This window comes from Macrotis lagotis, chromosome X (assembly GCF_037893015.1).
Source record: "Macrotis lagotis isolate mMagLag1 chromosome X, bilby.v1.9.chrom.fasta, whole genome shotgun sequence".
NCBI lineage: Eukaryota > Metazoa > Chordata > Mammalia > Peramelemorphia > Peramelidae > Macrotis > Macrotis lagotis.
The window spans coordinates 560,653,163-560,670,118 of NC_133666.1; the positions used below are offsets into that span (position 1 = coordinate 560,653,163).

The following is a 16,956-nucleotide window of genomic DNA, read 5'->3' on the forward strand; positions in this document are numbered from 1 at the left end:
GACTCAGTATATCTTCCCCTCAAAGCACGTTAAAATATTAGGAAGAAGGGAAAAGAAATGTATTTATATACACAACCTCAGGAGTTTTCTTTTGGTTTTCTCCCTTTCTATTCTAGCTACAATACAATATTCTGGATTTCTATGGGGACTCCTAAAATTTGTTACTCCTCTAGTCTCCAAAAAAAAAAAAACAGTTTTGCAATGTAGGGATATTAAAAAATTCAGTCCTAAGAGCAAATTTTCTAAACAAATATGAAAATGACAATCAAGGGGAAAATTTTTGTTTGGAGAGTTTCTAACATTGTTTTTAGATTCTGAAATGTCCTTTATTGTTTATAAAATCACATTTAAAGTATACATTGGTCTATTTCTCAATTTTCAGTTCTTATGATTTAGCAGATAAATAAAAATAGAATAGAATCTAAATTGTCATTCATCAAGAGTTAAAATCGTTTTCATATAAATACTCTTATTTGATCCACACAAATGTCCAGTGGTTTGGTCAGTGGAGATGTAGTACAGATGAAAAAACTGATATTTGAAGAAATTAATTTGCCCAAGGCCATAGACCAACACACAAAGGAATTAGGAATTCTACTCTTAATTCTTTACAGTAGTTTTTTGTTCAAAATAAATTGGAGGGGAGGGGCAGCTAGGTGGCAGAGTGGATAGAGCACTGGCCCTGGAGTCAGAAGACCTCAGTTCAAATCTGGCCTCAGACACTTAATAATTACCTAGCTGTGTGACCTTGGGCAAGTCACTTAACCCCGTTGCTTTAAATAAATAAAAAAAAATTTAACAAGAAAAAAAGAAAAAAAAGGAAGAAAACATTAGAGGATTGAAAAAAGCAATTACTTAAATTTGGTGATTCTGTTGAAAGTACCTGAACTTTTCAATCTCAGAAAAAGATTTAATAGATTTAATATGTTACTTGAAATTCTGAAGATTTAACCTAATTAAAAATTCCAGTGGTTGGAGTAGTAATGAGAGGCTATAATGAGGTTTCAATACCTGTCAAGTTGCCCCACAATAGAAATAAAATGTGGAGCCATATTAACCAAAGGAAAAAAATTCTTTTTTTTAATAAGGTTTTTGAAAGGCAATGGGGTTAAGTGATTTGCCGAAGGTCACATAGCTACGTTAATTATTAAGTGTTTGAAGCTGGATTTGAACTCAGGCCATCCTAACTCCAGGGCCGGTACTCTAACCACTGCACCACCTAGAGGCCAAATCTTGATAAGAAGTGGCTACTCAGTGAGCTGAAGCTTTGACAATGAGGGGTGGTAGCAACAAGGTAGCAACCTAGCTGCCCCCAAAGGAAAAATTCTTTAGCACTAAGTTCAGATGCTTTCCTCAGAGGAAAGACAGTAAAGTCATTATTTGAACTAATCTTTACTGTATACACAGAGATGCAATCAGCAACATAACTTTAATTCTTTTAACATGTTGATTCCACTCTAAAAAACTGCTGTGAAGTCACATCATCCTACTATGAGATTAAAAGTTTTTAAGTAAGGGAAGTAGCATGGCATTGTGAGAAGAAAACTGGACAGGAATTAGAGATTCAACCTCATCTTTAACATTTAGGAGTTATATAACAAGCCTCTAATTCTGAGCATTAAATTCCTCATCTAACATATGTAACTAAAATATAATTAAAAAATAAAGGTTTACAGCAACTACAATACTAAACTTTATTTACTATCAGTCTTTTATCATATTCTCTTAAATTCAGCTTTCTCCCAAGTAAGTAAAACTAAAATCTTCATAGCAATTATTATTTTGGTTAGTCTAATATAGAATTACTAACAGATTAATTTTGCTATTAATTTCTAGATCATTAAACTCTGGAACTTTATTATTATAGTTTTAATTCAACAATCAAGAAACTCCTAACAAATAATTACAATTAATAATTTATTGAAATTATTACAAATATAGTATGCTAACTTAAAAAGAAAAAATGCAACCCATCCCAAGACATTATTTAAAAGTAAAAAAGCTACCAAAGCCCCATAAATAATTTATATAATAGAAAAATAGAATAGTTTAATAGAAAAAAAATTAAAATATGGTGGCTTAAAAACTTACCACAAAAGGGTCATTGTAAAGATTTCTATAACTTTACTAGAAGCTCTGTGTGTGTGTGTGTGTGTGTTTGTGTGTGTGTGTGTGTGTGTGTGTGTGTGTGTGTGTTTCTATGCATAGGGGTGGATTGGTGATGACGATGATAGTGATGGTGTGTTGTTCAGTTGTTTCAGACTTTTTGTGACCTCATATGGAGTTTTCTTGGAAAAAGAATGGAGTTGGTTGCCATTTCCTTTTCCAGCTCATTTTACAGATGAGGTAACTGAGGCAAACAAGGTTAGGTGACTTGTCCAGGGTCACACAGCTAGGAATGTCTAAGGCCACCTAGCTGCCCATTTGTGTGTATAAGAAGATTTTTGATTATTTGATTTCAGATTTATCAGGTAAACTATACCTGGTTGGGTGAACAAACAGGGAAATCTTCAACTGGTGGAATCAACCCTTGAGCTATCAATTGTCCATAAGAAGGAGGAGCTTCTCTTCTTAGTAATTCTGCTTCAACTCTTGACAACTGTGTTTCAAATGATCTTTTAAATGTAGAAAAAGAAGAAAACAAGTTATCTCACATGTATCAACAAAAACATTTTACTCAATTTTAGTGAATTTTACATTTGTTTTGAATGCTATTAAAATGGCAAATTTTTTTCCATTCTAAACTTTAAAGATCTCAACTAGGTTTGATTTCTCTTTCAATGACTTGTGTACCATCTCTAAAGGTCGGTCAGAGTAAGAAATATGTCATTGACCATATCTTAACCATTTCCAGGTATTTAAAAAGAATCACTTACACAGAGTTCATGTGTTTCTGAATGTTTGTGTTTATGCAGCAGTATAGGAACAGTTATTTTTAGGCTATTTATTATATCTATAAAGAATAGGTCAAGTCAAAGTTTAAGTACTGCATGCTATACTTTTTTCATTGTATTTTTCTTGAGATTTCTCTTGTCTTGGGGGGGGGGGAGTGGTTTATGCTTAACTCTTACAACCTGATTATTGTTGTAATGTTTTTTATGACTGCATTTTTCTATCCTCTATCAAATAACTTGCTTTCACAATGAGGGGGAGTGGGATGGGAGGAAGGGAGAGAGTTTGGAACTCAAGGTTTTAAAAGTGAAATGTTCAAACTTGTTTGTGCTCTATATTTCCAGGTACTATTATATAGATATGATTACACTCACATACAATATCTTGAATCTTTTTTTTAATTTTTCCTGGTTACATGCAAAAAAAGTATTTGTTTTCAATTTTATTTGTAGTTTTCTAGAATCAAATATTTTGTTATATATATAAAATTTATATTATGACACAGTTCCTGCAAAAAAAATTAAAAATAGGAACTGTGATGATGATTTCTTATTTTGACTATGAAAATGGTTTTTGGTAATTACAATTGCTTCCTTTTAAGGTTCTACTTTTTCATTTCTCAGGGAGCCCCTTCTGATATTCTGTGAGAGTAGACCCATATAATAAGGTTTATGAGGCTCATTATTTGCATAAGCTCAGTTAGTACTCAAAATAATCTTAAGAAGCATTACTTCAGATATTATCACAATTTAATTGAAAAGAAAATTAGTCTCAGCAAAGTTATGTGAAATGTCCACGGTCACATAGCTAATAAGGGATGGAGATGGATTAAATCTAGATCTCTTGATTTCAAGGTAAGCATTCTTTCCACTCTACCACAAACAGGCAACATTTATTGTTCTTTTGTCTTTTCTATGCTTTTCCAATGAATCAACTTAATATTTACCATTATTAAGAGCATTATTCTTTAAGGAATAAATGTTTAGCTATTGTACAAGAGCATAAATGTTGTTGGTTTGATTTTGATACCTACCTTCGTTCAAACATTCTCAAGGAGTAGAGTTTACAAGTACATCCCAAGGCAATGACAAGTAACAGTCCACAGATGAGACTCCCTATGACTGCTGCTGTTATTACTCTGGTAGGCACAATTACTGGACAATTCTCCTCATCACTACCATCACCACAGTCGTCTTGAGAATCACACACCCAGCTTTCAAACACACATCGGTTATTTTTGCAATGAAAATTTCCTGGTTGGCAAAAAAAGCAATTTTTTTCATCTGAGCCATTAGGGCAGTGATTCTGATAGTTGCAGCGGTCAGAGCGAGGATAGCAGACACCATTTCTTGAACAAGGAAATTCCTCCTTTTGGCACATGGTACAGTTGATTTCATCCCTCCCATTTGGGCAATGCCAGTAACCATCACAACGCTGCTGCTCAGTATAACAACCCCAGTTGCCCCCACAGGGTATTTCCCAAGGCAAGCAGAAGCCATCTACTTGATAGGTAGCATTAAAACCCCTGGCAGCATTCACTTTATCAGCACAAAAATGCACTCTTATCTGCCCAGAAGAAGAAACAACTGTAAGAGGTGCATGAGAGTCAAAAGCAGTTAATACACGTAAAAGCTTGTGTGGATTTTCTTCTAATCCATCATATATTTTGACATAATCGCCATAACCAGTACCATCAAGCTTAAAGTCAGTGAAGCGCAGAATTACTTTGCGATGATCACCAGTGTCTATTAGCCAAGTGCAATTGCTTCCTGGAGGATAAAAGTCTGGATAATTGGGAGAATTAAAAGTACCATAAAAGTATTTTAACCATTGTCCACATGTCTGTACATCACAGTCTATTTCATCTCCTAGGTCAAGACAGTCAATGTTCCCATCACATTTTAAGGATTCAGGAAGACAAGTATAAACTTTGGTAAATCGAGATAAGCATTGGAATTGGTTGTAAGCACAGGGTTGAAAAGAGGAAGCTGTTGGAGAATCAGCTTCTTTGGCACAGATCTCTTCATCAGAATTGTCTCCACATTCATCCATATTATTACATTTCCAAGTTTCGGGGATGCACTTTCCATTACCACAACGAAATTGATCACATGCACAATTTGGTTCATCAGATTTTCCTGTGGGAGTAAGAAAAAAATGTATTACACAAATAAAATATTACTTCCAAAGTTAAAAGCAAATTAGAATTTCAAAAATTATAATATAATTTAATAGTATTTGAATGAAAAAACCTAAAATGGATGACTTATATTCTTCACATGAGGATATTTTATGGCTTAATATTTAATAAAATGTTATAAAATATCTGAATAAAAGGACCTTTAGGATATACTATATGTTTAAGAATTTAAACATAGGCCTTCACTAGACCAGTAATATTGGAAGTTTTTTCAATTTTATACAGTTTTATGCAACTATCAAATATTTGCATTTTCTCGATATATTCTTTACTTCTCCCTGGAAGATACATTATAATTGATAATTCTCTCATTAGGAGTTCTTTTCCATCTTCTGAGCAACACAGGAAGTGGTCGCCTAATAGCCAAATAGACTTTCTTTGGGAAGTGATAATCATAAAATTCTATTAAAATTGACCCTATATGGTTTTTTTAATTAAGCAACTGATTCATTGGTAACACATAACAGGTAATTAATAAGTAACTCTCAATCACAACTGATACATAGTTGACAAAAAACATCTCTATCTCCTTCCTTTAACTGGAATATGTTTATGTGTGTGTGTGGGGGGGATGTGTTTGAGGATGGTATTCTCAATTCTTTCACTGATGGATGCAAAACCTCTGGGTTTGTGCAGAGAGAAGGGAAAGATGGATACATGTAAGAAATAGATCTGAGATATTTAAAGATAATTTTGACCCTGGAAGTATACTAAATATATTTTTCTGCTGGGATAATATATAAAACACTCCTACTCAATCAACTCTAGCAGTTCTTTCTTCTATGATCCAATATAAATATCCATTACTTGGCTTATAAATCCTTTATGATGCCCCTCCAACTCACCTTCCCAGATTCATTATCCATTACCCTTCTTCTGATACTCTACAATCCAATCAGACTGATTTTCTCTTGATTCCTTACCTAGGATACTCTATCTCCCATCTTTGTGCTTTTATGTTTTGTGCCTTATGCATGTACTACATTCCCTTCTACCTGGACCTTACAGAATCTCTCTTTTCTATCAAGAAACAACTTAAGTTCTACTTTCTAGATTCCACCTAATACTGGTGCCCTTCCTAACTATATTACATCTAATTATTTTTTAAATATTTAATCTGCATTTATTTTTTTCCTTATATTGATTCTTTATGTACTTAGTATATATGTCCTTCCTGTCTCCCGAATTAGACTGTGAAGTCCTTGAGAGAATTTCTGCATTCCCTATTCAAACTGCATCTTCTTCAGCTGTGTGCTCCAGTTAGTCAAATAGCCTTTGTCTGCCTCAATTTTTTTCAACTAGTTTTGTTTCTTTCAACTAAAGTTTTTCAACTAAGATAGCATCTACCTTGCAGGATTGTTGAGAGGATCAAATGAGATAATATTTAGTACATCTGACTTTATTTGACATCAAGTAAAATTTTCCTTGATCCCACTTTTACTTACTTTCCCATTTCTTCCTTCCCTCCTCCTTCCTTTCTTTTGCTTTTCTTCTTTCCTTCCCTACCTTTTTCTATCCCTCCTTCCCTCTCTTTCCTGAGCATGTAGAGCAGCTACTCTAACCTGAATCAAACACAATCCAGTCCCATAATGTCTTTGATTATTTAAATGTCCCAGATGAGAATAGAGGTTTAATGCTATCATATCTGACCTCTAACAACCTACACCTCTCTGCCAATGTCTGATTCAATCTAAGGGTATGTATGCCCCAAACAATTGTGCCAACTGTCTAAAGCTAGAATTCAATTAACCTTTAGGGGAAAGGACATAGTTAATCTTGCTGCCCTCTTATTCAAATAAAAGCAATCTCTAAAGTTGGACATTATTTTTAAACATACCTGAAAAATATGCCAGTCTGAAACCTTTCCTAGAGATGCTGTCATCAGAATGAAATTTGATCCAGACATGGTCCTGTGAAGAAATATATGGTGGTGGAATAGTGGAGCCACAGGCTCTGTAACTTTCAACATTCTTGAAGGTTTCTATTGTCAGCCAATCCAAATTGCATCTCCTTGATCCCTGAATATCAAAATCCTGAAAACTGCAAAAAATAAGTCAGAAAAAAAGATATCAAAAAGAGCAATTTTAAATCAAATATTTAAAACTACCTCTAAAATGCAATGGTAATTTCAACATTCCATAATTATAAATTTAAAAACAGGTCTCTGAAGTAACATTCCATTCTTCTTTCAGGGTAACTATATATATATATATATGTATGTATATATATATATGTATGTATATATATACATATATATGTATATATATGTATGTATATATATGTATGTATATATACATACATACACACACACACACACACACATAATGTATACTAGGATTTTTTTTCCTGTAGATTAACCAACTGTCAATCTCAAATTACATTAAATATCAAAGATTAGGACAACAATCAATTTTTTTTAAAAAGTAATGTTTTGGGACAGATAAGTGGCATAGTGGATAGAACACTGTCCCTAGAATCCAGAGGACCTAAATTCAAATCAAGTCTGAGACACTAGCTTGCTATCCTAGGTAAGTAAGTCAATCTTGATTGCCTCAAAAAAAAAATCATGTCTTACAAAAGCAGATATTATTAAACCTCTAACACTTTTACTTTCTTTCTCATTTCTTCCTTCCCTCCCTTTTCTATCCCTCCTTCCCTCTCTTTCCTGAGCCTGTAGAGCAGCTACTCAAAATTATTTGATCGTCAGAATAACTGGTATTTTTAACAGCTGATAGTACTCATATAGTATGATTATAAAAATCTCAGATTTTAAATTCAGATGAAAAGTCTCTTCTTTTAAAAAGGAATTTATTTCCTCAGAGGATATAAAATTCCTTAGTGCTTTTGAACTTGACTGGTGATCCAATAATAATCTATTCTATTCAAAATTTTTGTACAGTACAGGAATTCTACTGGAAAATTTCATTTTAAAGAACCTCTCTATATAAATAAACTCAGTTATACTGCAGATCAAGCATGTATATTTCATATATATATATTTTTTAATATATGTGTGTGCGTGTGTATGTATGTACAGTGATGCACAGTATTTCTCACTTTAAGATGACTGCTATAACACAGTCAAGTTCCCCCCCCAATCTCCTTACAATGCTCTACAAACAACAAGAGCACAATAAATGTTATTGATCTCTAGAAAGGAAAAAACACTTGAACCAATATTAAAAACAGACAAGAATATCAAACTCCACTAGGATATATAATAAATAAGTTAGCACAGTTTCACAAGAAGTTAAGAAATCCTTCTTGGTCTCCCAGGCTTACAATAGTCACCTAAAATTCCTCATTATTGCTCACTTCTTAAATCCAAGCTGTTGTCAAGGCTTGTTGCTTTCACTTATATAGGACTTCTCAAATACAGCCCCATCTCTCGTCAGACACTGCCACTACTCTGGTGCAGGCCTTCATGAAAGGCAATCATGCCTTAATTAAAGCAACACCCTGTCTGTGAATCAGCATGCCTCAAGTCTCTCTCCTCTCCAATTCATCCTCCATTTAGTCACTAAAATGATTTTCCAAAAGCTCAGGTTTGATCATGTCAACCTCTCTTCACTCTCCCCCCTTTTCTCTATTCAGCACCCCCCCACACACACACCCCTTCTTATTGCTCCCAGGAGCAAATACAAAATGCTTTATCTGGCAATTAATCCAATTTGACAAATGGTAGAATAAATATTATTAGATCATATTGTTCCAAATACATGTCTAACTCCTGTCCCATGATAGCCGCAGTAAAAGGGGATCTCTTTTAGAGGAATATAATCATCAATTGCTTAAAATTTCACTAAGACTTTGGGGATACCTTATATAAGTAGCAGAGCAGGTACCAATTTGAACCGATACAATAAATTATCTATAATCAATGAATTTCTCTTTCTCAAATGCCTAATTGTCAACAGTAAATTTAGAACATGGTCTAATAAGGATGAAATTGATTTGATGTAAATAAAATGTATAGGGAAGAAAAATTAGAAAAGATTCAACTTCATATATAACACTACCTATGAAGATGCTTCTTGGTGACACAGTTGTATTTTAAGGGAATCACCAATCTATAGTTGGAAGGTATGACCTCAGAGGTCATTTGGTTCAACTCCTTTATCTTACCCATGAAGAAACTAAAGCTTACAGAAGTTAGATGACCTTCCTAGGACCACACAGCTGTTACCTGAAGGACAATTTGAACTTTGAGAGTCCAGAGCTTTATTCAATGCAGACCATGGATGGCCATAGTTCCAGAGTCACTAATCTAGACTATGCTGACTCTCAAACTGCAAAACTCTAGTTCTTTGGAAGATCTCGATCACCACATAATAGAACAACATAATCTGAATGATGAATTGACTGGCTTCTTGGTTGCTCCACAAACAAGACAGCATGCCTGAGATATTCTTCTTCCTCCATTCCACTACGTATCTCACTGAATTCTTTAAGCACCAATTAAATTCCACCATCTTCTACAGGGAGTCTCTGAATTTCAGTGCCTTCCTTCTGGTAATTATTTCCAACTTATCCTACAAGTAGTTCCCTGTGTAAACATAGGTTGGCATCTTGTCACCTCCATCAGGCAGAAGCTCCTTGACTATCTTCTGCTTGTTTTTGAATGCCCAGTCCTTAGCACTATGACTGGCACAAGCAGACACTTAATAAAGGTTTACTATTAGTTATACATGAACAAAGTCCCCTACGCCTCTCCCAAAAGGATGTAAGCTCCTTCAGAAAGGGATTTTTCTTTCTTGTTTCTTCATCATTCCATAAAGCACCTGGCAATCAATCAATAAACATTTATTAAGCCCTAATTTCTTTGTATGAGGCACTCTACTAGGGATATAAAGAGACAAAAGCAGTCCCTGCTCTCAAGGAGGTTTTATTCCAACTGGCAAACATTATATACATAAATGTAAGGTAGCTAGAACTAAGAGGGGAAGTCACTACTATTTGGGAGGATCAAAAAAGACTTGAGCTGAGCCATGAATGAAGGCAAATATGAGGAAGGGAGCTCACTGTACACATAGCGGACAGCAAGGACAAACACAACGAAATTGGAAATGGTATACCTTGTGTACAGAACAGCAATCCAGTCAGTAAGATTATACAGTGTACATAGGGAGGAGGGAAAAAATAACCTTTGCCTAATGTGTTGGGAAAAATCCGAGGGGGTCAGATTGGAAGGACTATAAATGCAAAAAGTAGTGTTTATATTTGATCCCAAAGAGTGTGTGTGTGTGGGGGGGGTAGGTGAGAGAGAGGGTCAGACAAACTTTAGGAAAATCCCTTTGGCAGCTGAATGGAAACTGGATTGGAGTAAGGAAGAGATTTGAGGCTGGGTGTCCAATAAGGAGGTTGTTAAAATAGTGTAGAAAAGAGTTTATTAAGATCAGAATTAGACTGGTGATTGTAGTAGTAGAGGGAAGAGAGAAGCATATGTGAAATATATTGTAGAGGAAGAAATAATAAGCTTTGGCAAATGATGATATGTTAAGTAAGACAAGGAATTAGGAGGTTTGAGGTTATAAGCCAATGCTTGATAATAATTGGGTAGTTTGGAAGAGGGAAGCATGAGGGAGGGAGGAAGATAAATTCTTGGATGTGTTAAGTTTGAGACACCTAGTTTGAAAATTCTAATAGGGAACAGGTAATGGGCAGTCAGTACTGAAGCTCTGGAGAAGACTAGGGCTGGATAAGATGATTTGAGATTTAGCAGTATAGTTATGACATATGAACCTGATGAAGTTGGGAGTGAAGAATTCACCAAACAATGACCTTAAAGTTATGAGGGACATAAATTAGGCTTATTTCCTTCAAAAGAGTGGGCAGAGTTTTCTATGTGAAATCTCTCTCCCCAGGAGGAAATGGGGAGTGACTTAAAAAGGCAGGAGACTTCATGAAGTAGCTCATTATAGCCAAGTGCCTTAATTGGGAAATAGGGTATAAAGATGATTAATTTTTAACATAAGATTTTTCCTCTAACCTATGGAAGTTGATTAGATCTATGAGTGAGAAATTATAGAAAAAAAGAAGAGAATAGCACTAAGGATGGGGGATTTGGTTAAATCCAAAGTTAAGAGGAGTAACATGGATGGAGATAAAGCAAAGAAGGAACAGTGAGGCAGGTAAAACAACCAAGGGCAAGGGATCACAAAGAGGGAAAATATCTGAGAAGAGAATAGGTGGGAAGGGTCTGGCCCTTGGGCAATTATCTGGTGCTGTCACAGCAACCAAAGGCAAGGAGCTTTTTTAAGGAGTGAATTAATTAAAGGGCTGACCAAATACAGCAGGATAATTTTTAAGGTAACAATTCTGCATGACCCATGAATGATGTTATAAATATCCAATTGGTCCTTGGCAGAAAAAAGTTTCCCCACTGGCTGGTCTACATTGTGAAAGACTGTAGAGATGTCAAGAAGGAAGACAATTAGAAAAGGTCATTTGATTTGGCAATTAAGAGAACATTAGCAACTTTAGAGAGAGCAATTTTCATTGAATATTATGGTCAGAAGTTAGATTGTAAAAAAGTTAAGTCAATGAACACAGAGAAAGTAGAAGAATCTAGTACAGATGATTTTTTTCCAAGGAGTTTAGATGAAAAATTAAAAGGACATAGAATAACCTTTGGCAAAGGATATTTTAAGGAAGGGGAGACCTGGGTGCATTTATAGACAATAGGGATGAAGAGGATCTAAAAATTAAAGATAGGAGAGAGAATGTTAAGATATATCTGCTGTTAAAGATAGACAGAGCTGGGACGGGATGGGATGAAAGGGTTGACCTGGGTAACAGAAGGACAACTTTATTGTCAGAGCCTGGAATAAAGGAAAGAGTGGAGACAAATATCAAAGGTATAGGAGATGAGGGGAGAAGTTCTTAGCATATGATTTAAATATTTTCAGTAATTTACATGGATGCAACATATAAACAATGAGGAATTCTAATAAAGAGAAATCAAGGATGAAATCAAGGAACTTAATGACAAAAAGAGAAAATGGGCTGGTCATATCACAAGAGTTAGGTAAGACTGGCGGATGGTTAGGTATTCCACTGTTATCATTGTGATATCAAGGGGAAACAAGGAACCTCTAGCATGTTGGGTGTACCCACTCATAGCAAACTTTTGAGAGGTTGCATAGGATGGGCAGGAATTGATGGCTTATAATCTATTTTGCTGGCAAGAATTCTAAAACTGATAAAACATATACATTTGACCATTTTAGATATGTTTTTAAAAGAAGAAACAATAGTTGCAACAAAAGTTAAATAAATGAAGAAATGCAAGAAATTTATCAAGAAACTGATAATTATAGCAATTTGACTATCTTTTATGTTATATTTACATTATATTACATACACATACAAACACATACATACACAAAAAGTCTAAAGTTTAGAAAAGTTTACCTTCAGGTCATTTTATTTATTTTTCTGCCTTTAAGCAGAACCACACTTAAGTCAAATCTTTGAGAATCAAAACCTATTTTTTTTCAATACCCCAGGAAAAAAATTCTACTACCTTTTCTAGCAAATATTCAAATGTTTAACTGTTAGCAAGGTAGTGAAATTATTTGCTGTACCTTACACAAATGCTTCAGTCACAATTTAAGCATATTTTCTTCCTTTCTTTCTCTTTTTCTTAATCTCAATGAAGATGCAAAATAATAGCTAGCTACTATGCTCTAGGTAAGAGTTTGTCATAATAAGACTATTCTTAAATCAACTCCAAATCTTGTCTAGGTTGAATTGGTCCAATTTCATTAACTTTTCTTTATAAATCTTATTTTCAATTCCTTTATTCATTTTTTGGCTTTATGCTGAATCTTTTCCAAGCTTCTGACATGCCTTTTCAGTTGTCAAACTCAGAACTAGACAGTCATAATCCTGTTCTTCATTTCAGTACTGTGTGAATGGTTCATGGTATGTTTTGTTCATTTGATTTAGTCTTCTTTGATCTAAGAGATTTATAACTGAATCAAGACCAAAGGACAGCTTGACATAACATCCTGTACAGTAAGAATCTTTAGATTTACAGCCATGTAATTTAGAAAAGGGATTTAAAATTTTTTTTAATTTAATGTTTAGAATTCACTTGGCTATAGATTTCTTAACCCCCCCCATTAATTTGGGAGGAAGATTATGTGTTCATATAAAATATATATAATTATAGTTTGAGAAAAAATTAGACAATTATTTTAGGATCTTAAGATAAAGTAATTAAAAAAAGATAAAGTAATTTAAAAAGTTTTAAAATAACTTTCAATGACAACCACAAACTTTGTATATGACTGGGTAGTGAGAAATATAATAAAAACACTTTAAAAAAGGTATAAGGAACAGGTTAAGGCTGTTCTGAATGTGATCCTATAGCCTGGGATAGAAGGTTATCATAAAGTAGAATAAATCAAGGGGTTTTGTCATATCCTTTGTCAATCCATATTTTGTCAATCCATAATGACCTTCATAGATTTGGCAGAGATGAAACCAGTTCTGTTTTTTGGAATAACTAATACATTATTGAATTCAAAAGCAGGTTACAAAAAGTTACAAAGTTACAAAAGAACAAAAAGTTACAAAAAGAACCTATTAAACTTTTGAACTTAGGACTGTGAAAAAAAAAAGGTTACATGAGAAAGACCCCAAACATGTAAAACTTTGTTTTTGGATAATGAGATATTTCCATTAATATTTTAGGTCCAATAGCAATTTGATAGTTATGCTTTTTATGGGAGTGGGGAAGTGAGGGAACACTTAAATTTTTCATATGTTCTTGAAATTGTTTCCTTATGAAACATCTGACTTTGGGGCCTTGCTTTCCCTCTGCATTTTCTTCCTTAAACTAACCTCATTTAAAATTAAATTCTCTTGACTTTTTTCTTATTCTTGGATTCTTGAAATCATTTCCCCCAAAACAGTCTTCCACATTTAGGTTTATATTGCTAGGTCATTAACCAAAAGAGAACAGAGAAGGCCAAAAAGATCCTTTCGTATACCAAACTATTTATTGCAACTCTTTTAATAGTATGGCAAAAAAACTTAGAGGGTAAGAGATTAGTTAACAACTGAGGAATGGTTAAATAAATTGAAGTATATTAATGTAATGAAATGCCATTTTGTTGTAAGAAATAAGGAAATATATCTTACACAAAATAATATGTAAATATGTTAAACAGAAATGTACAAGTACAACTTTTACCAAACTGTACAGTGCCAACAAGGGGGGGAGGATGGTAGAAATATGAGTAACATAAATTTGCAAATGAATGATTGTTGAAAAACTACCAAAACATTTAAAATATCAATTTAAGAAAAGAAAAAGAAAAAAGATTATTTTTAAAAGATTTTTTTTCACATTATAAGACATATTAATTAACTCCTAAAGAAAGAAGAAACCTCAAGAAAAATAAAGTGAGAGAACCAAAAAAAGTATGCTTCATTCTGTATTCAGATACCATCAGCTCTGTCTTTGGGTGGGATAGCATTCTTTTTTCATATGTCCATCAAAGAAATTGCTTCAATATTTTTTCCCAGTTGCTATTGCTAGCTGTATTTTCCTCCATTCTATTTCTCCCCATCGCCATATAATCTATTCTCTCTCCTTTCACCCATCCCATCTCAAGTGGTATATCTGACTACCCTCTTTCCCTAGATCTTCCATTTCTTTTATCACCTACACTGCCCCTCCCTTCTCCCTGTCCTCTTTCTCCCATTGCTCTCCTCTCCTATTTTCCTCTAGGGTAAGACAGAATTCTATGCTCAAATGAGCATGTATGTTATTTCCTCTCCGAGTCACTTCTGATGAGAATGAAGGCTTACTCACTTCCCCCTCACTTTCCACTCCATTGCAAAAGCTTTTTCTTGATTCTTTTCTATGTGAAATAACTTAGCCCATTCTGCCTCTCCTTTCCCTTTCTCCCAGTACATTCCTTTCTTGCCCATTAACTTCATCTTTTTACTATATAATACCTTCATATTCTGCTCTCTCCTGTACCTTGTCTATTTATGATTTAATAAATGAGAAGATTCATATGAATCATCAGTATCATCTTCCCAAGCAGGAATACAAGCAGTTCAACATTATTAAGTCCCTCACAATGTATCCTTAACATGCACCCTCTCTGTGCTTCACCTGAGTCCTGTACTTGAAGATCAATTGTTCGGTTCAGCTTTGGTCCTTTCAACAGGAAAGTCTGAAAATCTCCAATTTCTTTGATTATCCATCTTTCGCCCTGAAAGAGGATGTTCAGTTGTGCTGGTAAGTTGATTCTTGGTTGTAATCCATATGGAATATAATATTCCAAGCCCTATGAGCCCTCAATGCAAATGTTGCCAAATGCTGTGTAATTCTGACTGTAGTTCCACAATATTTGAATTGTTTCTCTCTGTAGTTTGTGATAATTTTTTTCCTTGACTTAGGGGTTCTGGAATTTGGCTATTATATTTCTGGGAGTTTTTATTTTGGGATCTCTTTCAGGAAGTGATTGGTAGATTCCCTCACTTTCTATTTTATGCTCTGCTTTAAGGATATCAGGGCAGTTTTCCTGGAGAATTTCTTGAAAAATGTAGTCTAGGTACTTTTCCTGGTCATGACTTTCAGATAATTTTCAAATTATCTCTTCTGGATCTGTTTTCCAGGTCCGTTGTTTTCCAATGAGATATTTCACATTTTCTTCTAGGTTTTTATTCTTTTGGTTTTGTTTTATTGTTTCTTGATTTCTCACAGAGTCAACCACTTCCCTTAGCCCTGTTCTACATTTGAAGGAATTATTTTCTACAGAGAACTTTTACATCTCCTTTTCCATCTGGCCAATTCTGCTTTTTTAAGGCATTCTTCTCCTCATTGGTCTTTTGGTCTGCTTTTTCTATTTTTCCATTTAAGATGTTATTTTCTTCAGTACTTTCTTCAGTATTTTTTGTACCAAGCTATTTACTTGGTTTATGATTTTCCTTCATTGCTCTCATTTCTTTCCCCAATTTTTCCTCTACCTCCCTTAATTTGACTTTTTTGAGCTCTTTCATAGCCTGCAACCAATTCATATTTTTCTTGGAGGCTTTGGATACAGAAACTTTGACTTTGCTATCTTCTAAGTGTATATTTTGATCCTTCATAAGACCAAATTTTCTATGGTTAGATTTTTTTTTTCTGTTGTTTGCTCATTTCCCCAGCCAATGACTTGATTTTAATTCTTTGTTAAGGTGGGGCTCTGCTTTCAGGGTGGAAGACATACTATCCCAAGCTTTTGAGGGTTTTTGTAGCTGTTTTCAGGGACACCCCATCCCAGGGACCTCAATTCCTTCAAGATTTTATGAGAGGTTCTGACTGCTCTCCCGGCCTGTACTGGTCTGTGGATGACCTTAAGTACTTCCCTCTACCATGGAGCTGTGAGGAGGATCCTTGCTCCATTATGGCAGTAAAGCTCCTTTTCCTGAGACTGGGACCCAGACTGTGACCTGGATCTTAGTATGAGCAAAGCAACAGGAACAGCAAAGAGACCTCTGCCATCTCTCCTGAACCCCTTCCCTTATCATCCATGGGCTGAGCTCTCTGGAAGCAGCTGCTAGGTGGCTTATCTGCCAGGTGACTCCCCAGGCCTGTTCTTGGTTTCCAGGGCTGGGTCTGCACTGAGGCCTGTGCTGGCCTGGGCTTCGCACTTACTCTGATGTGTTAGTTTTCCCACTGACTTCCAGGTTGTCCTTGGCAATCCCTGGGCTTGAGAGATCTAACTGCTCTGCTGCCATGGACCCAGGCACCGCCCCCCCACCCACCCGGAATCCATGAATACCACAGACTGCTCCTGGATGGCTGGAATCAATTTTCTCTGACCCTTTTTAACAAGGTGTTATAATCCCTTCCCATG

General features: G+C 34.8%; 1 protein-coding gene across 2 annotated transcripts in view; it reads right to left on the reverse strand.

Moving 5' to 3' along the window:
* LRP12 (LDL receptor related protein 12) overlaps window positions 1–16,956 on the reverse strand; it is a 138,410-nt gene that overhangs the window by 9,709 nt on the left and 111,745 nt on the right. For both annotated transcript variants that reach the window (XM_074200940.1, XM_074200939.1), the window contains 3 exons: window positions 6,930–7,132; window positions 3,926–5,030; window positions 2,483–2,615 (listed from right to left, as the gene is read on the reverse strand). In XM_074200940.1, coding sequence (XP_074057041.1) covers window positions 2,483–2,615; window positions 3,926–5,030; window positions 6,930–7,132 — 1,441 coding nt within the window. The remainder of the gene's footprint in view (window positions 1–2,482; window positions 2,616–3,925; window positions 5,031–6,929; window positions 7,133–16,956) is intronic.